Here is a 24,930-nt window from a genome sequence, read left to right on the forward strand (position 1 = left end):
AACAAACACTCTATGCCGCGCCACATTATGAAAGGAAAGCCCTAAAAGACGACATTTGCGCTTTGTTTTTGGTTTAATGATAAGGAAATTAATTTCGAACTTGATAAACACAAAGCTTCCTCGAAAAGAGGTTAAGACAGCTAGTTTGAAAGACTTCATGAAGATTTTTAAATCTACTTGTCAGAAACACTAAAAAATATGACATAAAGTTGCTTTTAATCATGATGATCTTTATTCTAAAGACTGTAAGTTAGCTGCGGCGGTATTGATTTTTTTAAAAGATACAAACACTATAGAATTTTTAGGAAAAAATCGAACTTTTATGGATGAAGATTTTATAAAATTGGGCGACTGACTTGCAGCTTCAGATTTTTATTAGCATTATTGTTTTCTACTTTTGGAATACAGAACCCTTGACATAGCTTATATATTTTGCGTATTTTAAGTAGTAAATTTTGTATTTATTGGTAAATAATTGGCAAACACTGCGTTAGTTAATGAAATATTGGTATGCACTGCTTTACTTGACAAAATTTTATCATACTATGCTTTACATGATCTACTTTTTATGATTAGCAACATAAGCTACAGCTGTCGAGCCTTGGGTTTACCAATGATACAAATAAATTTGAAAAAAATTAGCCTTTTTTTTAAATTCAGAAATTGCATAACCAAGAATACATAACAATAAAAATAATATTTAAAGGAAATAACAGTAAATGTTTTACCTTCAAAAATGCAACCAATAAACCTATTGGAATTAAAGTTAGACATGCAATCACCCACCCGTTTTCTTAATTTATTAAAACTTTTAAAAAACGAAGCTTTTCTACAATAAGGGTCGGTCCGTCCGTACGTCTGGCACAATAAGCTCGTTTGTTAATTTAAACAGGCTAGAATTGTCATAATGAATTCAAATTTTGCATGATGATTAACAAAACGGACATACTTAGAAATTTTTCTTTCATGTCTGCCAAAATAGAAATATTGTCTTCAAGACAAAATATTTTAATCAAGAAAAGTGTCAATAATATGGTCTAATTCAACATAAAAAGGTTTTTGCAAACTGCTTATGATTGTTTTGCACTATCTGTGTATTATTTGCACATTTAACCAAAAAATACATTTTGTGTTTTTTTCCTTTTTTCAATTTTTTGGTGACTATATTTATTCTTAAAGGTAATGCTACTTTTACATTTGCTTAAACTATTTTACTACTATTTACAAGAAATGCAGGCATTTCTAAAATATGGTCTGTCTATTTCTCCAAATGACTATTTGTTTAATAAAGGATTTAAAATCTTTACAAAAATAAAAGATATGAAAAATTTAAGATCTTTAGATTTATTGACAACAAAAACAAGTTACTAATGATCAGACTTGTTTATAAAAACTAATTTATTAATGCAATAATTCATAGAAAATTGAATTCTTCTTTTTTATTAATATACAGTAGAATGCATAGACGTCCAAGAGTGGGGATAAAGGGGTATTTGTTTAGCTTCTCAAACTTTGAAACCCCTGAAGTAAAAAAATGTATTAGATAACCCCCCTAAAACCTCTAAAACCCCTAGTAGAAAATATAGTTATAATCATCTTTAACACATTGTACAAAAAGAATTGAATTAAACTTTGTGAACTTTGAAATGTATTTTGAGTCATATTTTGATAAGAGTTTAGAAGAAAAGTTTGAGTTATATAAATAAACACATTGTGGCAAGCAATAAAGTTGATACAATAGATACAATTATTTTAGGTTTTTTTGTGTATCATCACAGGGGTTGTATATAGTTTATCGGCTATTGTCTTATCCCTTTAGAACCCTGCTCCAAATCAGATTAAATTAAACTGGATTAAAATCAGTTCTGAGCCATACTGAATGATTACTTATCATACCCTATTTTAAAGAATTTTCCACGAATTATAAAATAAAATTAGATTTAAATGATTAATCCTTATTTTGTTGGACCATTGGACCTCAGAACAAAAATTACTATTTATCCTAGTTTTTATCCATTTTACTATTGAAAGGTTCATTGCATTTTAAAGTGAATGCACATCTATTCTCAAATATCTTTTGTGCAAGCAGGGTTCTGTTTTTCTTAGCGGATTAGTGTAATGCCATTTTACAACTTTTTCTTAAACATTCTTCAGTGTGGTATATAGGTTGGTTTGCTGTTAGCTCATCTATCTATCATCTACGCAGGAATGACAAACGTCGGAGTGGACAAAAAACCTAACCTAACCTATTTTAAACCGTCTCTTAGGATTTTTAAATGCCTAACCCCCGAGGGGACAGGTTTATCTAAACCTAACTTAACCTGTATAGAAATAATTAAATTACAACTCCTGCGTTTGTCCACTCCGACGTTTGTCACTCCTGCGTTTGTCCTGGAACTCTATTAGGAACTTTATGTTAGTATCTTATCAAATAAGTTACTTGTTTTAATAGACATCTTTAAATTATCTTTCTTTATGATATTCTATTTCTATTATTCAAATTAATCATTTTAAAAGGGATTTAGAACAATCCTTAAAATTTCTTTAAAATGCTCCTAATTCTACACTTTAAATCGAGGGTAAATTTTTTTTCTATTTCCTATCTCATAGTTCTTGATTAGTCCTTAAGTAATTCTAATAATAGTTATTCATCGCATCGTATTATAGACAGCCCTCCGCGAATATAAAAATGAAAAAAAAAATCAAAATCAGTATTGTTAGCCACGAGGGGTCGAAGGCCTGGGCCAAGAAAACTAGTATTGATTTTATGATTTTATCTTAATATTCGTAGAAAATTGGCTTTAATAAGATGCTATACATGATTTTTCAATATGTGACAGCTTAAGTAAATCCTAATACTCTCAAATACTCTACTGTACTGTGAATTGAATTGAAGAAAGAGTCCTTCTATAAGACTACTTCTTTGAGGAAAGACATCTAGTAGACGGAGAATGTACGCAACTTGCAAGTATCAAGGACTTATAATTACTTTTTTATGGCTTCTAAAAGTTTAATTAGTATTTTCTTTTTAGAATTTCTTTTATTTCAATTTTTAGTATATGAGAATTTTCAGTATTTCTAAAAAATGGAATAAATTAAATGTGCAAAATGTTAAGAGTACAAAATGAGACCCTGAATCAATCTTATTCTTATTCTTTTTGTTTATTTCTTTAAAAATGGGTAGGACCATTTTTGTAAATTAATCCTTCCTATCTCGCCCCTGCAATATTTGCATATTTGTTTGTTCCATAAGCTGCGTAGGTTCTTTGAATTATACACGGCACTCACTGAATCCCAATTTAAAGAGTCAAAAGTATGAAAAAAAACAAGGATGACAACATCTAAAAAGCGAAGCTCTTAAATGGTAGAGTGATAGAACTGTATAAGCAGAATATAAATGTGGAAAGTCTAAACAAAACTGTTAGCAAAGTTGTTGCAAAACTGCTTAGATAAAGGATAATATTTAAACACATACATATTTTGGACTTGATTATGATTATTGAGAAGCTTCGCTTATAGCATTATACTATGTGTCCTAGGAATCAGTTATCCAAAAATCAGATGAAAAGGATAATCAAATAAGCCTTCTTTTTCACTTTTAAGAATGATTTCTTTTATATTGATCTATCCTTACATCCGTGAAAGTTTCCCCACAACAAAAAAAGTATTTATCTTTGTAGAAAACTAGAAGTCTAGTTATTTCTGACAATTAATTGTTATTAATTGCTCCGAGTAAAAGTAGAACAAATAAAACAGTTTATCAAGATTTTTTCATACTTTTTGTTTTGTTTTCATTGTAAACGAAAGTAAAATTATTCGTATGTTGATAATATATTAGTGGGAACTTTAGCAGAGAAAAAGGGGACAATGGGCTGTTTATTACGCTAGCCCCCAAAGTTTTATAGTAACTTTTATTTCGTTGGCTTATCAACTTTGGGGACTTTAGTGAATTTTGATTAGTTTGATCATTAAGTTGAGTGTTTATATGTTTCAAGCACTAATTTTAATCTACAGAAGGAGTTATTTTGTGTTTTATCATTGGGGATGTACATAAATTTATCGGCCATTGTCTTATTGCTTTAGATCCCTGGAACTTCAGGCAAAGAAAAAAATAAATACTAGTGACTTGATTTAAGTAAAGCTATTTTATAATTATGGTGTGCCGGAACCATGTCGAAAGCATCTTAAAGTGCCGAACAATAAATGACGTCATACAATACAAATGACCAATGATAGGCCAGTAATTACATTGTAATTGACCCATGGTAAAATGTATACTGGCCTATTTTTGCATCCCATATTGATCAAGCGGTGAGTAAATTCATAACCTACAGACACACAAACATCCTATAACTTTTATGTAAGAATAATTTTATTGCTGATATCATCATCTTAGTTATTCTATCTTTACAAGTATGACTAATATTCAGGGAGGGAGGGGACATTGGCATGTAAATTTTATTGTTACCCAAATATTTTTAAACATTATCTTTCATAGTTTGGTTTAGATCTTTTGATATTTCATTAAATTTTGATTGGTTAGTGTTTAAAATTTTAAACTAACATATTTATCTACAATAGGGTAATTTTATTTATTTTCATTGTGGGTGTCCCTTAAGATTCGTGAAAATATTAAACTAACACATACACATTTAAATACACACCCCCACCACACACACACATTGACAAATACACACAGACACACACGCACACATACACTTACACACAAACACACACACACACATACACAAACTTAAGAAAAAGCTCCAAGTACACATTTTGCATGACTTGATCAGAAAATACAGGAAAATTCTTAAAACTGTTGTATTTTTAATATAATCCTACATGAAACTTATAAATTATTTATTTTAACATTAAAATAGTTGTGGAGATGGTAATAACTTGTTAACTTAATCTTTGACTTTTGTTCTCTCTCTCTCTCACCAAAACTGTAGATACAATTAAAAAGAATTTCAGATCTACTGCAGTTCACGGTAAAATATTGCTGGTAACGAATATTGCCAAAAATCTATTAATTTTAAAAGCTGCTAGCTGCCAAACAGCTGAACTTACAGATCATGCCCGCACACTGTTCTTAGTGGCATAAGAAGGCCTACAAATAATCTGGAATAGCCATAAATCAATAATGCATAATTATCTCACAGTGCAGAGAAATGCGCGAAAAGGCCTATTTTATGCGTTTTTTCTTCAGTGAAGCTTTCCCTGTGCATCATTGGATCTTGGCTATTCCAGATTATTTGTAGGCCTCCTTATACCACTTAAAATGGTGTGCGGGTATGATCTGTACGTTCAGTCATTTGGCAGCTAGCAGCCAAAATTCATTGATTTTTGGCAATATTCGTTACCAGCAATATTTTACCATGAACTGCAGTATATCCAGAATTTCACTTTAAAAAAAAAACGCGCCTTCTATAGATCTAACAAAATATTATATTTGATTTTTTATATGTTACAAGCTGCTACGCCCCTAACATCTTGAGGGAAAAGGAGAAAACTAGGGCTTTGTGATAGCTTAAAACCTTCTAGAGTCTTAAATCTAAGAATAAAAGAGTTAAAATCAGCACAGGACCTGTGTAAACCTTACATAAAATAGAGAACTCAATCTGTTTAGTAGTTATTACTTATAAAGATCTTAAGCTTCAAACAAAAAACTCTTTCTACTTCATATAGGGTAATTTATTTTAGTAATGATTTCTTAAATGTAAAGTTTCAAACCAAAGCTACTATGAAATTACAAAAACCATTCTTATACCTGTAGTCATATTTACCAAATTAAGAGAACTGAAACAATTTTAACATCCCAACTATTAAAATATAATAAAAAGATATTCTTTTTTATTATAAATTGTAATATTTTTCACAATATATGGATTTATTATTTAACATTATAATGCCTTTTTAAAAGCGAAGCTTTTCTATAATTAGGGTCGGTCCGTCCGTAACGGATAGCTTTTTTCGTTAAATTAGGCATGTTAGAATTGTCCTATCGATTTCAAATTTGGCATTGTGATTCCTTTAGTAGTTAGGTACGATTTAGAAAGCGTAGCAACTCTATAATCATTATCAAAATGTCCGTACGTCCATTTTAAACATGTTGATTTTTTTACTTTTTTTAACAACAAATTTTTATGTGATCTAATCATTCGATTGATCTAATTTTGGTATATTAATTCCTGGGACAACACTGTATAATGTTATAAGCGACGCAACTCTATAATCAAGTCCTAAAAATTTAAGTATGTCCAAAAACATATCCTATTTTAAAACAAATTTACTTACAATTTTGCTTCGACTCTTATACATTTATATTCGGATTATTTAGTTCTGACACTATATAAGTGTTTATGTCCGTTTGTCCTACCGTTTCAGTGCTTCGCTTTTATAGATGTTGTCATACTTGTTTAAATAAAGGTGAAACAGACTGGTTGACAAATAAGAGAGGAATATTTTTCCTGTGCCTAACTTGCAGTGCTACCCAGTACCCTTTGCTCGACTAGTCATTTTGAGAGAAACTATGATTGACATTACACTAGAAGGTGTTCTTTTGTATTTAAAAAAAACGTAGCTTTTCTATAATTAGGGTCGTTACGTCCGTCCGTCCGTCCGTCCGTCCTAATTTAGGCATGTTAGAATTGTCCTAACGATTTCAAACTTTGCATGATGATTACTGTAGTAGAAAGGTACGAAGCATAGCAACTCTTTAATCGTTACCAGAATGTCCGTACGTCTATTTTAAATATGTTGATTTTGAACTTTTTTACTTTAACTTTTTACTTTTTTACACATTTTATAAGATGTAATTATCCCATCGATCTGATTTTTTGAATACTGAATACAATTTAGACTTTTTATACATTTATATTCTGATATTCAGTTCTGACACTATACAAGTGTTAATGTCCGTTTGTCCTACCGTTTAAGAGCTTCGCTTTGATCAATGTTGTTATTCTTGTTTTTTTTTCTGTTTTATCCATGAAATTCCCCGTAGAGGAATTACTCTGAAATTCATCATAATTTCTGTCAACTTTTTGTATTTCTTAGCGTCAACTTGTAAAGACAAATATGAGGAAAATCAATCCATAAGATGTAATATTACCAGAGAGAGAGAGAGAGGGGACATTTGGCTAAATATTACACTAGTCCCTAAAGTTTTATACTAACGTTTTCTTATTCGTTGCATCGACTTTTGATTGGTTAATTTATTAAGATGATTGTTTGAATTTTTTAACCAATAATTTTAATTTATAGAAGGGGTAATTTTGTGTATCATCATTGGGGATTTACATCACTATATTTGCCATTGTCTTATTCCTTAGATACCCGAGTATAATTAATGAATCAACAAAATATTGATGAAAATATTTATAAAATGAAGCAACTTAATTTGATATATAAGATATACAACCGTCTAAATATGTAATACGATTTTCATACACTTTCCTTGCTAATACTCGCCTCTGTTATTGAGCATTTGATGTTTTTTACTTCATATATCATAATAAACCAATAACACATACGGAAGGATGTGGTAAATGACAAGGATTTTCAGGGATAAGACAATTGACGATAATTTATGTATACTCCCAATTACCACCTCTGTTCATTAAAAAAAATTATTTGTGGAAAAGCTAGGACACTGAAGTTTTGTAAGACTAAATCATGTACCTAGGCCTAGCTATTGTAACAATCAATTCTGCAAAAATCTCGAAACCTTTGTAAGTTAGCTGGGGGTATATCTTGTTTTTTCATTTAACTGAAGAGGGGTGGGTAAGAAGGAGATGGTAAGGGGAAGAGGGTTGTGGGGAAATTTTCCTTTAGAATTGTTTGTTAGAATATCATTCCCTTTTTCCTGCATGTACCCAAAAAATAATATTTTTTAAAAGTAGAAGTTTAATTTACAAGGCCTCTATGCATAATACCATATACATTTTTGGTGATTTCTCTAGGGATGGTTGTAGTATCCTTCCCCAAAATAGCTTTAAACCTGTCCAGGACCTATGAGAAGCTACACTGTAAAGTTGAGAACCACATCAGTTCAGACAGACATACAAACATCCTGTTACTTTATTATAAGAATTGGTTTAAAAATATCATTATATTTAAACTAAATTTATTCAAATAATATCTACTTTTATTTTTATCACTATCTTTGGTTACTTTTGTTCTTATTTGTCTATGAAAGTATGCATAAAAGTTAAAAATAGAATTTAAAGAAAAATGTATAAATTTTTCATGAAACCTGTAAGTATAAAAAACAACACCCATTTAGAATTGAAATAATAATAAAGTTGGCTAGGTGTAGAATATTTTTTAAGTAAGCAATTTTATTTTTGATTGTCAAAAGTAATCACTATTTTTGACATGCGACCCTGCTATGTCAGGTGCGCGACATAAATAGTTAAAATAGGGGGAGTATCCATCAATAGGCGCAACTCACTACCATGCACAGTTAGGACTTCTCAGAAAAAGGTCGTGCAATCAAGGGGTTGGATATCTGCAATATCCTTGTACGTTCGAGTATCACATCCTATTACCTTTGTATGATGCTCTGGGTTCTCTATATGCTAACATAAAAATCGAAGGAAAATTGTTAGGTAAGTCTATAACTACTGTATGTTAATTTACACACGTATGAATTAAGCATGAGGGGTGGGAGATAGGTAAAATAAATCACAAAAAATGGGATGCTACCATATTTTTTTCATGAATGAAATGCACATAAGGACTTTAACATTTATATACATTATACATGGGGAAAAAGTTTCAAAAATACATAAATTTTACCCACACCACTAGGTTGAAAATGCTAAAAAAGGAAACTAAAGAAATTTGACGTTATCAGAATGAAAAAAAATTGTTCTTTTCGATAAGTCCGACTGTTTATGAGAAAGATCTGTTAAGAACTAAAATCGTACATAACAACTAACAGAGATGCAACACAAACAAAAATATGCATTAGAACATGTAAAAAGACGTTTTTGAACATACACCTCAAATGAAAAACCAAGGGAAGATATTTTTTGTAAAGAAACCTATTTAGCATCCAAATTTCCTCGGATTTAATACAAAACAAAATCTTTTGATAGTAGAAAAAATTTGATACCAAATAGTATTCTATAAATTTTTTTTATAATGCTTATTGACCTTTGTATGTAGGTTGGAACAGTTTCACCATATAACATGACCATCGCTATCCGGATATCCAGCAATTACTATCCGGATATCCAGCCATTACTTTCCGGATATCAAGCCATTACTATCCGGATATCCGGTTTAACCCTTATTTTGTGTTACCTGACAGAGGAGGAACATTTCATCATACACTTGAACACCTTCTTATCCTCCTCTGTTTCCGCATGACAGACCGGGTATCCTGCAATTACTATCTGGATATCCGGCCATTGCTATCCGGATATCCGGCCATTGCTATCCGGATATCTGGCCATTGCTATACGGATAACCGCCCATTGCTATCCGGATATCCAGCCACTACTATCCGGATATCCGGCTTTACCCTAATTTTGTGTTTACCTGACTGAGGAGGAACATTTCATCATACACTTGCACACCTTCTCATCCTCCTCTGTTTCCGCCTGTTTCTGTATTTTGGAAGATTTTTCTAGTTGAAGGACAGAAAAGCTATATTTTGCCATGTAATGACAACTATCCATGTTTACCTGACTGAGGAGGAACATTTCATCATACACTTGCACACCTTCTCATCCTCTTCTGTTTCTGCATGACAGACCGCACCGAAACTGCACACCGCCTCCTCGCAGGGTATCGAACTGTCTGAAAAGTTTATGCATATTGAAACTCTGCAGGGTTGGTTTACATGCAGGTTAGAAAAATACAAGAATTCTCAATTTTTTTGGGGTGATAGGGAGTAATTTTTCCTAGGGGAGAGTGGTTGTATCCTCCACAAAATTAGTTTTACACCTTTCGTTGACAACCTTACTGTAAAGAAGTGCCATTTTGGTTTAACGATTATCGAGATCCTTTGTTAGACAACCACACACAGAGAAAAACATAAACATAGACATCTTGTTACTTTTATATAAGGGTATTGCAAGTAACAAAGTGATAGGGTTTAAGAATATGAAACAGTCTCTCGCCGGTTACTAAATATTATATATAAAATTCTGACGAAAAATTAAGCTTCTGCGCTCCCAAAGTATTATAATACACGTACTGTGTAGATTTATAGGACGAATTACGACAAATCATAAATATGATGCCCCTTAATTTAAATCTTTTTCTAACCTTTTGATAGTTAGATCCATGAATGTAAGAAAATAGGTACCTATGCACTTTAGTTTGTATGTGTTTAAATCCTTCAGCTAACAAGCTTGTCTAACATTTAAAAGATAACTCTTTAATTTAGGTTTTTTTTCTTTGGTTTTGATATATTTCAATATAATTATCGAACGCTTTGTTGAAGTCTAAATTAATTACAATATTTACTTATTTTACTCTTATTTTCCCTGGAATAGTCAACAATCGAAATAAATCTAAATTAATATTTGGGGGGCAGATAAAAAGGTCGCCAATTCAAATATGCATTGCTCCCCAACAACAGCTGAAAATCACGTGAAAGTTTTATATTTTTTTTTCAAATTGATTTCGTTGTTGGTGTAAGCTGTATTTTCCTCTTCATTTCAAAGACAAAGTCCAAATTGCTGCAAAATTGTGTCAAAATGATCCATGTGACGTCATAAAAATGAGGGAGATGAGAGGAGAAGTGGGAAAGAAAACAACTAATATAGACAAGGATAATCCATCATTTTTATGACGTCACAAGATGATTTTGACACAATTTTGCAGCAATTTGGTCTTTGTCCATTTCAAATTATTTTAAAATATTTTCATCAAGTAAAAGTTTTTGTATACTAAAATTGTTAAAAATGAAGCATATTATTACATTATATTAGTAAAACTATATCGATTTGGTTTTGTATAATTTACTGACAGACGGCCCAACAGAAGTAACTTGTAGCAGGAAGGGAGGGGATATTGGGCTGTTCATTAAAACTAGTTCCCAAAGTTTTTCAATAACGTTTTCTTATTTATAGGCACAACAACTTTGGGGAATTTTATCAAATTTTGATTGGTTGGTTATTTTAGTTGTGTATCCAAACATTTCAACCACTAATTGTAATCAAAATATGGGTAATTTTGTTTATCATCATTGAAAAAAATCAATTTATCGGTCATTGTCTTATCCCCTTAGATCCCTAAACTTGTAGAGTGACGTGTCAACAAAGGATAATTTAAAAGTTACCTAAAGCTGATGTTATCTCCTTGGCCGGTGTCTCATCTGGTCCCCCTGAAACTATTAGAAATTTTAATACAATATTAAACACTAGCGGTTGTGCCCCTACCATCTAGGGACTCTGTATTTGTAGGGGTCGGAAAGGACCCAAAAATGGCCTAAAACTATCCCAAATTAAAAGCGCAAAATGAAAAAGTCTAAATCCATCACACAATATAGGTTCTTCTAATTATAGAATCACAATATACCGATTTGACTTTAACAAAGCGCTTAAAAATAATTAAAATACATAAATCTATTAAGTCTTTTTATTGATCTATAAGTATAATAATGATAAAATCGTCTTATCTGTTTAATATCACAAGTTATTAAGTCTAAATAAGGTGAATGGTATAAATTATTTACTACTCGAAAAAAAACTCTAGAAAAATGTTTTGTAGTAATGCATAATGATTGAGTAAGTATATTGTAATGTATTGCTTTATTATTACTATATTTAAATATAACATATTACTATAATCACAGAAAGAGAGGATAATGGGCTGTATATCACACTAGTCACCAAAGTTTCATAATAACTTCTTCTTATTAGGTGGCTTTACAGCTTTGGGGACTTTAGTAAATTTTAATTGGTTGGTTAATTGATTCGAGTGTTCAAACGTTTTAACCACTAATTTTAATTAACAGAAAGGTAATTTTGTGTATAATCAATGGGGTTGTACATCAATTTAAGGACCATTGACTTATCTCTTTAGATCCCTGATTTTTTACTATAATTCAAGGTAAATAGGTACATGTTGCTACATTCTAAAGGTCGCACTTTTGTTAGAATTTATTCGATTTTTAGCAAATCAAAAAAAAAATATTTAGAAAGATATAAATAAATCAGTGATTTTTTTATATGATTGAAATATTTGTTAGCTGTTTTAATGTTCTTCTGTTTAGAAATATTTCTAAATTGGTTAAACTAAAAGCAACTCACCACACTTTTCTGGGATCTTGCTGTGTCAAGTATCAACTGTTGGGAATATCAAAGGATGACTCCATGCAAAATTTGAGCCGGATCCGGCCAAAACCGGCCGTGAATTTTATGAAAAACCGGTTTTTTCCGGTTTTTAGTGGGTATCTGTAAATTGATTCAGCTGGAGCAAAACCGGTTGGAGGTACAAAACATTTTACTTCACATGAAATTTAGCCAATGCAATTGCCTACAAAAATGTACTTCATCATCAACTTGATTGGACAACTCTTTCCCCTCCTAAATGTCCATTAAAACATCGAAAACGGCAAAAATCGCCAAAAATCTAAAATAAATTTACTCTACTTATTTATGTACACATATTTACATGATATATTATACATAATACAAATTTTCTAATTGCATGTTATGAACAACTTTTAAGACCCCGATATAATAAATCCTTTTCTAATGTGGCAGGGTGTGTGTTTTTGTTTGTTGCTTAAAATCTTGGAATAGTAAATTAGCTTGTAAGCAGATATTATTGTTGATTTTTTTCTTCATTAGATATTATAAACACTACTAAAATTCTGTTTCAAAAATGTTTGTAAAAAGTTTGCCAAAATTATAATAATTAAACCCTGAAATAGCCCATCATAGGGGGGGGGTAGATATACCACACTTTTCTGGGATCTTGCTGTGTCAAGTATCAACTGTTGGGAATATCAAAGGATGACTCCATGCAAAATTTGAGCCGGATCCGGCCGAAACCGGCCGTGAATTTTATGAAAAACCGTTTTTTTCGGTTTTTAGTGGGTATCTGTAAATCAATTCAGCTGGAGCAAAACCGGTTGGAGGTACAAAAAATTTTACTTCACATGAAATTTAGCCAATGCAATTGCCTACAAAAATGTACTTCATCATCAACTTGATTGGACAACTCTTTCCCCTCCTAAATGTCCATTAAAACCTCGAAAACGGCAAAAATCGCCAAAAATCATGCCTTCGGCGGCAAATAACGGCTAAACGGTCAGCCGGAGGCGAATGAAACATAAATAAAGAAATGTCCGCCTCAAAGAGTTGTTCAACATCAAATAGATGCTTGAAGTCTCTAAAACGACTCCTTCCCCTCCTTTAAGGGGAAAAACTGAAAAAACGTGATTTTTAAAAGTATGCCCACTTCGGGGGTGTGGGGGGCACTGAACCCGTCACCCCAGGGTCACCAAATATAAAGTCTAGGCGGCCCACAATGCTGAATTTTCACCAAGTGAAAGTCTTATGTCATTATCTCTTATGAGAAAAAAGTTATTAATTAATTAAAATTTCAAATTGTGATTTTTTGATGGATTTCTTTGATGAAATGACAGGCTGGTCAATTTTTAGGCCATTTTTTGCTGTTTTCGGCCCGCCACGCCCAAACGGTTTGAGATAATCTCACGGGACCTTTTGCCCAACCTAAGTCTGGTTATTTGTGAGGTCTAGGAAAAAAAATCCGACTTACGCAAAAGATTATAATTATAATCTTTACACAGAAAAATGGCACGAGGTGAGGGTTTGAGGGGCCAAAATGAGCCGACCAGCAATTTTAGATGGCACACAGCGACGTCGTGCTTCATCCAATCCGGAATTTTTTTCTTTCTCAGACCTCACAAATAACCAGGCTTAGGTCGGGCAAAAGGTCCCGTGAGATTATCTCAAACCGTTTGGGCGTGGCGGGCCGAAAACAGCAAAAAATGGCCTAAAAATTGACCAGCCTGTCATTTCATCAAAGAAATCCATCAAAAAATCACAATTTGAAATTTTAATTAATTAATAACTTTTTTCTCATAAGAGATAATGACATAAGACTTTCACTTGGTGAAAATTCAGCATTGTGGGCCGCCTAGACTTTATATTTGGTGACCCTGGGGTGACGGGTTCAGTGCCCCCCACACCCCCGAAGTGGGCATACTTTTAAAAATCACGTTTTTTCAGTTTTTCCCCTTAAAGGAGGGGAAGGAGTCGTTTTAGAGACTTCAAGCATCTATTTGATGTTGAACAACTCTTTGAGGCGGACATTTCTTTATTTATGTTTCATTCGCCTCCGGCTGACCGTTTAGCCGTTATTTGCCGCCGAAGGCATGATTTTTGGCGATTTTTGCCGTTTTCGAGGTTTTAATGGACATTTAGGAGGGGAAAGAGTTGTCCAATAAAGTTGATGATGAAGTACATTTTTGTAGGCAATTGCATTGGCTAAATTTCATGTGAAGTAAAATTTTTTGTACCTCCAACCGGTTTTGCTCCAGCTGAATCGATTTACAGATACCCACTAAAAACCGAAAAAACCGGTTTTTCATAAAATTCACGGCCGGTTTCGGCCGGATCCGGCTCAAATTTTGCATGGAGTCATCCTTTGATATTCCCAACAGTTGATACTTGACACAGCAAGATCCCAGAAAAGTGTGGTATATCTACCCCCCCCCCCCCTATGATGGGCTATTTCAGGGTTTAATTATTATAATTTTTGCAAACTTTTTACAAACATTTTTGAAACAGAATCTTAGTAGTGTTTATAATATCTAATGAAGAAAAAAATCAACAATAATATCTGCTTACAAGCTAATTTACTATTCCAAGATTTTAAGCAACAAACAAAAACACACACCCTGCCACATTAGAAAAGGATTTATTATATCGGGGTCTTAAAAGTTGTTCATAACATGCAATTAGAAAATTTGTATTATGTATAATATATCATGTAAATATGTGTACATAAATAAGCAGACTAAATTTATTTCAGTCGAGTTAAAGCTCTTCATTGACTTTATATTACTCTATTTTTATCATATTTACTCTTTTTCTAGTCTTCAGGACACCATTTAACATTTAATTACACAAGTTTTATAGGAAATCCTGTCTATGTGTAAAAAGTCACGAATTACAATTTGAGTGATGTAAAAAATCCGTCATGCCATCAAAAATGTGTCATTTTTACATCTTTGTTATGACATGGTTAAGATGGTCATTTTTTCGCGATTTTTCTGTTAAGTTGTGTGTTAGCGTTTAGTCAAATGCGCTTATTATGTCAAACTTCTCTTAATTTTGACCAAATGTGTCTAAATGAATTGACTTAATAAGAGCATGTGACTCAACGGTTACGTACATCTTTATGGAAAATAAGCGAAAAAAATATCCACTTTATCCTTGGTAAAACTATTGCTTTAACTATATTTCATGATAAAACTAAATTGGTTTATAATATCCATGTTGACAAAAAAAAGCACAACACAATAATATCAATACTTACACAGAATTCAAAGTCATAGTCAGACTTTGGCAAAATCCTATATTTTTGCTTTTACCCCCCACCCCCTTTCCTCTTACTATGTAGTATTTATCAGGGAGGGAGGGGACCTTGGGGTGTTTGTTTCACTAGTCCCCAAAGTATTACACTAACGTTTCTAATTCTTAATAATCTTGGGAACTTAAATTTGATTTTGATTGGCTGATTTATTTAGTGTCCTAACGTTTCAACTACTAATATCAATCGACATAAGGACTAATTTTGTGTATTATCGTTGGGGGTGTACATTAACTTATCAACCATTGTCTTATCCCTTTAGATCCCTGAGTATTTATGAATTTTCTCTTAAATTAGGTTAGGAAAGATATAAGTTTTTAATACAGCTTGTGTAACAGAAAATAATTTAACCCCACCCCAAAATAATTTTGCCTCCCTTACTATTTAGGGCTAAAATGGCAAGTGGGTAGCTTAGAGGTGGAGCTTAGGGGATGTTAGTCCCTAAAATGGGTCTAGCTATAATTCTATTCTAAAAGGGTCTAATTCTTCTAACCAACCCTCCTTGTACTTATTTTTTTCAGGTACAAGTCATCATGATAGAAACCATGGACAACTCTATATTTTAATAGACTTGCTTTGCTATTGAATTATAGCTAGTAATTAATTGTTATCTATTGTGTAGTAAATTATAAGTATCAATTGGCTAGTAAAAATAACTATTTAAGATTAAGGGTTAAAAGCTAATTTTTTGAAAAATATAGGAGAGGTGAGGAGGTTCAATTGGTCTTTTAGCAAACTGCCATAATGAATTTGATAATTTATATTTGAATATATCTACTGAAAATGCACCTATAAAACAAACAAACTTTAAAAAATTGGTTTGATTAAAAGTTTATCAATCTTTTCACTGTAAGCCCTTTTTTAAATCCTATTCTAAATCCTTGAAATACACTTATAATTCGAAATTATTTAAAGCAATAGTAAATTTGTTTTTTAATGTCTTGAAGATGACGATGTCTTCGCATGTACACGAACACCCTCCGATTATATGAATTATATATGAAATATTTTTATTTCCATTTTGAAAAGCAATGCTAAAAAAATAAATCTATTTTTAACACAATTCTATTGGAAAGACTTAATTCCGGGAAAATATAACAATGAATAAAACACAATAGACGATAGATTAAAAACATCCCTAATAAGAAGAAACAAAATTACCCCTTTTGTAGATTAAAGTAATTTGTAAAAAAGTTTTAGAGCCAATAAATCAAATAAAATAGATATAAAACTTTGAGTACCATTGTAATTTACAGTCCAATGTCTCCTCCCTACCTGATATAATACCTTTTATAGAAGATAGGCATATATTGGCGATACAATACATATATGGTAAAAACAAAGTTTTTTACTTCAATTTTATATATCTTTAACTTAAAGTTTTAGAAAGATACTATTGATTCTTTCAAAACAAATTGGATGATTTTATCAAAAAGTTTTAGGAGATTTCTGTAATTTTATTATTTTATTTTTCATATTTACATACTCACGAAAACATTATGATTAGAGGAAGTTTTGCTTCTCAAAATATCATAAAATCAGGGTAATTTAAACTGCAGGAAAAGTAGAAGTCATTTCTGTATTCAAAATTATGATTAAACGGTCCAATAAAAACATGAAGAATAAATATTCTGTCTAATTTTACATGAAATTGCTCATTTTATATCAAAATTATTGTATTTTAACATTTTTTAGCGCGATAAAAATTATTCCATAAAAACTTAAATTGTGTAAATAATTTTATTTTAAATGTTTAAGCCTAATTTTGACTTTTTTCTTTTTCGGTTTACCAAAAACAAATTTAGTTAGTTTTACATTTTTTGTGGGGCTAACACACCCTCCAAATTCAGAGGTTGCAATGTATTCCACATAATAATTACTGAACATAGTGAGAGCCGTATTTAACAGGAATCTAAAGAAATAAAACAATGATTTATAAATTGATGTAAATCCCCAATGATTACACACAAAATTATTACTACTGTGAATTACAATTAGTGGGTGAAAGAAATAACAGCCTCCAAAGTTGTTAAACCAATGAATAAGAAAACGTTATTATAAAACTTATGAGACTAGTGTTATAGATATCAAAGTTTAATTTAAATGAACAAAAAAAATAAAAATAAAGAAGAGATGCATAAAAAGTTCAGCTAGGCTTTTCATTTGATTTGTGACTTTTTTTGTAGAAAGAAAAACTAAAAGATGAAACTAAAGATGAAGTTTAAGATTATTCTTTTTCTGGAACAATTTTATCAGAAAAGGGGACATTTAATATGAAGGAATAGTTATTTCTCACATCGTATTATAAACGGCTTTCCGCGGATATAGAATGTACAATTATGAGATTAAAACTAGTTTTTTTAGCCCCGAGGTACCGAATGAATACGAAAAAAAACATTTAATGTACTTTTTCATTAGATTTTTGACTATTGTACTAAAGTTATTATTAAGAGTTTAGATATCAAAATAATCAAAGTTCTCATACTTTCCAGGGAGGGAGGGAGGCTAAACCCTAAAGTTTTAAGATAATGTTTTCTTATTAGTTGGCTTAATAACTTTGGGGACGTTTTAGTGAATTTATAAAAGTGTCTAATCGTTTCAACTATTATTTGTAATCTACAGAAGGTATATTTTTAGGTATAATCATTGGGGATGTACTTCAATTTATCGGTCATTGTCTTATCCCTTTAGATCCGTGAATAATCCTTTTAATGACGTGTCAATAATAATTCAGCTATTAAAAAAAAGACAAAAAATAAAGTTCGTCAACAAAGAGGTTTATATTCAATATTATTTGGGAACAGTCCCTTTCTTGGCAATGCCCCTTAAGGGGCGATTCGTCGTATTTTTCAAATGGCTTTTTATAGGTTATTTTAGGTTAGGTTAGGTGATTGCCCCACAGGATTAGGCAATTTGCCCCGCAGAAATAGAAATAGGAGAAAAGCTACTGTAAAAAATACGAAGAATCGCCCCTTAAGGTGCGTTGCCACGAAAGGGACTATACCCTATTATTTTTTACATAAAGGCAAATCTGTTATTTATGCAGATGCCCTATCCCTGTCCTGGTTTTTATATCTGGGTTATGAAGAAGAAGCTAACCCTTTTCTCAATGCACTCTGCTACCAGGATAAAGCTTATCCATAGTTCAAATTTCATAAGAATAAAATGCAAAAATAAGATTTGAAATAATGTAGAGAATAAAGACGTCACTGTCATTCTTATATTTAAAGATTAAAATGTTGATAAGAGTTACTTTGGCTTAAAAATTGGCCATAGCTGACATAACATCAAAAATTCGGCAATGCTAATGATGCTAAATTTTTTTACATACTTTTATTGACCTAATAACGACACGATTTTTGACATTGGTAGTCTTTGCATAGTTTACAGTTTTACTATCCTTATAGTGAATTCACTGTGGGCTAGAATTGAATCAAGACAAAAGTAAGTGCCGAGCCCTGGGACCTATGTATGGTAAAAATAGACATAAAACCATGATGATTAGAGGTAAAACCAAAATATTTCAGCGGGGGCTTTTTGAGAAAATTAGATTTGAAAATTTCAAGTTCAATTTTCACCACCTAGGAGTTGCCGCATAATCATGACAAGAAAAGCAAATATTATTTATTTTAAATTTTGAACAACTTTGCTTTTATAAAGTTCTTCATAAAACCACTCCTGAAGGGAGTTAATAAATGGTCATTTTTATCACTTGCTTTGCAAAGGTCACGAAAATTCAGCCTAAAATAAATCATATATATAGAGGTTTTAAGAAGGACTTCATAAAAGCAAAGTTGTTCATTATTTAAAATAGATAATATTTGCTTTTCTTGTCATTATTTTGCGGCAACTCCTAGGGGGTGAAACTTTGAAAGGTCCCAGGGCTCGGCACTTACTTTTGTCTTGATTCAATTCTAGCCCACAGTGAATTAACATGTTCTGTGTCTGTGTGTCTGTACCGAAAGATATCGCTAACCGATAAATATATTGGGGGAGGGTACCAGCACCCTACCATGAAAAATTCGCAAGTTGAATAATTATGTTTGTATTTCATAGTTCAAACCATATAAATCTTTAGTTGAAGCTTTCTAAAGTGTTTATAAATAATGAAGTCATACTGACTGACCTACCATTGGTAATTTAGTGTTTGTTTTGGCCTATCATTGGTCAATGGTATAGTACGACGTCATTTTTTAGATGACTCATTTAAGATCCACTTGTAGAGATGCCTCGCATCCTTGAAAGAGAGAAAAAAAACTGACAATTAGTGCACATTTTTGCCATGGCTCGTAGCAAGCCAATTTCACACATTAGCTCTTGGATACACACACACACACACACATAGAGACACACACTCACTCCCACACATCCACACCAACAAATAAAATGTTGTGAAATATATATTTAGTATTTAGTGAGATAAAAAGGAAAAAAGGATAATTTATCAGAAGAACTATTGAACCAGTGAATAAAAGAAATAGAGACTCCCCTTGCATATCAATACAAGAAGTCATTTTAATAATGCTTAAAAATTCTAACACCTTATGGAAAGGAAAATGATACAAAATTGTAGGCTTTTTCCCTGAAGAGTTGATTTTGACCTTATTTAGCTTTTTTTTACTTTCAATGGGGTAGCATAAAACAAACTTTGAAACTCCTGTTTTTACCATCTTTTATTTGTAAAAAATACTTTACATTACCCCCCTTAAAACTTTTGAAACCCCTTGTTTTACCCCCCTCAAAAATAAAGCTTGAACGTTTTTGTAATTTAGGTAAATCTCATCGACAGAAAAACCATTTAAAATTTCTAGAAGTTTAGCTTGACGATCAAATCCATATAATATGATTCATATTTTTTTTTAAAGAAAAAGCGACATAAATACTTGAAGCATTGGAAAATTTTGATCACAGAAATATCAACATTTATTTAGGATATTATTTCCTGTCCTATAGAATTAAAGACTAAATTATTCCAGCTTTTGCAAAAGCAATAATAACTGTATTAATAATAACAAACCTACTCCATAACTTTAAATGGCCTTTTAGGATAGAGATCTGCCTTTTAAGCTTGTATTTGTTAAACTGTAATAGATCCAGTATTTTAATACATTAAATTTTCATCCCTATTGCTGGTAGTACCAAGATGATAAGAAATATAGGGATAGGACAATGGCTGATAAATTGATGTACATCCTTAATGATGATACACAAAATTACTAATTATGTAGATTGAAATTAGTGGTTGAAACGTTTAAACACTCAACTTAATAAACAAACCAATAAAAATTCACTAAAGTCCCCAAAGCTGTGAAGCCAACGAATAAGAAAACGTTATTATAAAACTTTAGGGATTAGTGTAATAAACAGCCTATTGTGCCTTCTCTTTCTGTAAATTAGGAATATGGGTCTTATCATTTTATGTGTAAAAACTTTCTTTTGGTAGCTTTCCTTACCTACCCTGAGAGAGATACCTATTTTCTAATTTTGTTGTGTAAGATAATTCCGAAAGCATTTCTTTAAATTGGCCCCTTGTCTCTCTCTAAACTAGGCTAATATGTACAATAACACACACACACACACACACACACACACACACACACACATACACACATACACAAACTCAAATGCAACCAATAATGAAACACTCACACAAACATTAAGAATTAGATGCACACATAATCACACACAGACAGACACAAAATCACACAGACACGCGTGTTCAAAAGGGATAAGGCAATGGCCGATAAATTGACGTACATCCCTAATGAAGGTACACAATATTGCCCCATTTTGTAGATTTCAATTAGTGGTTTAAACGATTGGACATCCAACTTAATGAACCAGCTGATAAAATTAAAAATCAAGTCTCCAAAGTAGTTGAACCAATGAATAAGAATATAAGAATTATAAAACTTATAAGGCTAATATATTAAACAGTCCAATGTCTTATTCCTTCCTGTTAAGATGAACACATAATCACACACACAATTACACACAGACACACAAAAAATCACCCCCACACGCCAACTTTAACACTCGAAATGCACATAAAAGTGTATTTACAGAAAGGTTCATCTTTCCAAAAAGTGGAACAATTGCAATATTCATAATTTTCTAGACATTTCAAAAACGATTTTTTTAGATATTCTTTCGAAAGGACAGAAAAATAGACTAAAACTATCCTAGACTTTAATATTAAAATAAAAAAGCCAAAAACCATTCTAAGACCCTTGTTAAGTTTCCCTATAATAGAAATAACACGCAATAGGTTCATTTGTTATTGAAATCTTATCTACTAACAAAAAAAGGTCTACTCTATATAATAGGATAATTATGCCTTATTTATCACTCGCGGCTTCGCCCCTTGCCTCTAGGGGCTTTGCCCCAAGAGGTAATTAAAAAATTAAGTATTTCTGGTATTGATATTTATTTTGAAATAACGAACCTAGTAATAGTGTCTAACTTTTTATCTTTGTGACGTAACAAAAATCCATCTCTTTTTTAGGGGTTTCCTCATCCTTCGATTTTTGTTACGTCACAAAGATAAAAAGTTAGACACTATTACTAGGTTCGAAATAACTGACTAGAAAAAAAATTTTGCGGGTATTTTTTTGTTTTTTTTGGGGGGGTGTAGGTGTCCAACCCCCCAATAAGATAGCCTAAAACCACCACAGGACCAGTAGGTATATTCCCTGAAGAGTAGAATCTTAAGGGACAGACGGACAGACATCATTCTACTTTGTATTATAGATATATAATTTCAAATATTGTTTATTAATTGTATCAGAAGTATTTTATAATTTCCAAATTTTTAGAAACACGTTACCTCATTTAAAAAATGTTTAAACAAATAAGGATTGGTTGGTATAAACTAGCAGGGTATAATTTTTTCCATCTCAAATTTTTATCTACAGAAGGGTTAATTCTGTTTTAGATAATTGGTGATGTAATTTTTTATCTAAAGGGATAAGACAATGGTCCTAATTTTACAACCCTTAACTTTAAAATCCTTGATGCACATAAATGGTGGAAAAGGAGTTTTAGGTCATTTCTGCAATAAAAGTTATTTAGCCGGGAAGCTGCAGATTGGACACATTATTATCAAGATTAGGCAGCTTTACATCTCCTCAACAGGGAGGGAGGGGACATTGGGTACTAGTCCCCAAAGTTATTTAGCTGGGAAGCTGCAAATTGGACACGCATATCTAAAGAAGGGTAGTTTTGTGAATCGTTATTGGGGATGTACAACGATATATCACTTCAATAAAACATTTAAAGCATAATTAAGCCAAAAAATACGTATGTTGTCTTAAATATGATTATTATAACATAAATATAATATTTTATTTAAATACCGCACAATACAAATAAAAGTTTACTGGAACAGCGTATAGTGCTCAATACAAATGACCAATGATAGGCCAGTATACAATTTACAATTGGTCAATTACATTGTATACTGGCCTATCATTCATCATTCATTTGTATTGTATGACGTCATTTTTTATGGGCATTATAAGCTGCTTTCATAAATGTTCCGCAAAAAACACATTTTGTCTCGATTATGATAATTTTGACATAGATATTTACATAGCACACAACAAAATGAAATTCGACTTACTTTTGAAATCGACAATGACTCCAATACAGAGTAGGAAGATGACAACTCCGATGAAAATGACCACCATAAGGAGTGGAAGACGACCATCAAAGCATCCCTCGCACCTGAATAATAATGTTATACCTTCTCAATATTATTTTACTATTTTACTCAACATTGTACTTAGGACTTCTCAGACAAAGGTCGTACAAACAAAGTGTTGGTTGTTACTTATCCTAATACCCGGGTGTTTGGACAGAATACCGCGGATATTTCTCTCAATACAAGATAAGATACATGGTTTCCTGGCCTATTTCGCTTCCAAAAGTACTAAGTATCATTCTGTTTACTTTATTATTTACTAGCAGCTGCACCCCTAGTATCCAGGGGCTCTATTCTAAGGGATAAGGAAGGGCAGAAAAATAGCCAAAAACCATACCCAGACTTTACTTATAAAAATAAAAAGCCTAAAACCACTTCAGGATCTATTAAGAAACTTCACTGTTCAGAATATCGGTTAAGCGGTTAGCAAGATCCTTTGCTACAGACAAAAAAGCTTACTACTTTATATAATAGGACTCTGTAGAGAACCTAGTAATAGGGTCTAACTTTTTATCTTTGTGACGTAACAAAAATCCATCTCTTTTTTAGGAATTTCCTTTCCCACCTCCCCTCTCATTCTTCGATTTTTGTTACGTCACAAAGATAGAAAGTTAAACAATATTACTAGTTTCCTCTGTAGATAGTAAGTCTAAAATTATCTGGAGCAGCCAGACTGCTACTGTATATGTGTAATCTGGATGGATCATGCGCATTGATTTGTACACTGGTGGATTGAACCGTTAGCGTCAGGACATAAAATAATTATAAAGTAGCTTCGCTACTTTAAATCTGTAGACGTAAAGACATAACCTAATAATAAAGTAGCTTCGCTACTCTGAACTATTTACCTAGATGGTTCATGCGCAATGATTTGAACGCTCGCGGATTTGCGCATGAAATGTTCTGAGTCGGCGGTGTAGTTACTGCGGGGCTGCGGCACTAAACAAATAATTAATAAAGTAATAGGATGTCTATATGTCTGTCTGTTTGAGTCGGCTGTGGTTCTGTTAAAAGTGATATTTACATAAATTTTATAAATTTAAAGATTTTTTTATGTTATAATGACATTTTTCAAAAAAATTATGTCTAGCACCGTATTATATCCAGTTTTCTACGAATATGAAAAAAATGGTTTATATCTTATAAATGTTTATTTTATATCTGCGGCAAGCTGTTTATAATAAAATGCGAGAAATAATTATTACCATATTTTGTTAATTATAGCCATTTTGACTTAAACATGACATTTGCCAACTATATCAGCAGATAACTTGCCTTTTATTATATAGCAAGAAACCTTTTGATTTCACGGCCTTTGTTTGCAAGACCTATGTTTATATTTTTATTTAAAGTATATTTAATTAAGCAGTACCATTTTTTGGGATGTTGTATCAAATATTTTTCTTAAAAGTTAATTTGTTCAGTTTAAAAAGAACATTTCAACGTAAAAGAATACAATTATTATTTTTCCTTTTGAAGTTACTTCTATACAGAAAAAAAACATTTAGAACTTTTTTTTGTGTGTGTGCTAAATAAGTTATTAAGCTAACCAAATTATCATTTTAGAAATAAACATTTTAAATATAGTTAATGTGCGCAAGTATTTAAAGGGATTAGACAATGACTGATAAATTGAT

General features: G+C 31.7%; 1 protein-coding gene across 1 annotated transcript in view; it reads right to left on the reverse strand.

The window, feature by feature from the left end:
* Window positions 1–24,930, reverse strand: part of LOC145321684 (uncharacterized) — a 165,953-nt gene that overhangs the window by 120,333 nt on the left and 20,690 nt on the right. Inside the window, exons 5-8 of the mRNA XM_080163205.1 lie at window positions 24,142–24,232; window positions 23,213–23,316; window positions 11,303–11,353; window positions 9,699–9,813 (exon numbers count right to left, since the gene is read on the reverse strand). Coding sequence (XP_080019331.1) covers window positions 9,699–9,813; window positions 11,303–11,353; window positions 23,213–23,316; window positions 24,142–24,188 — 317 coding nt within the window. The 5' untranslated portion in view covers window positions 24,189–24,232. The remainder of the gene's footprint in view (window positions 1–9,698; window positions 9,814–11,302; window positions 11,354–23,212; window positions 23,317–24,141; window positions 24,233–24,930) is intronic.

Source organism: Acartia tonsa, chromosome 6 (genome assembly GCF_053477335.1).
Source record: "Acartia tonsa isolate MP-2025a chromosome 6, ASM5347733v1, whole genome shotgun sequence".
Classification (NCBI taxonomy): domain Eukaryota; kingdom Metazoa; phylum Arthropoda; class Copepoda; order Calanoida; family Acartiidae; genus Acartia; species Acartia tonsa.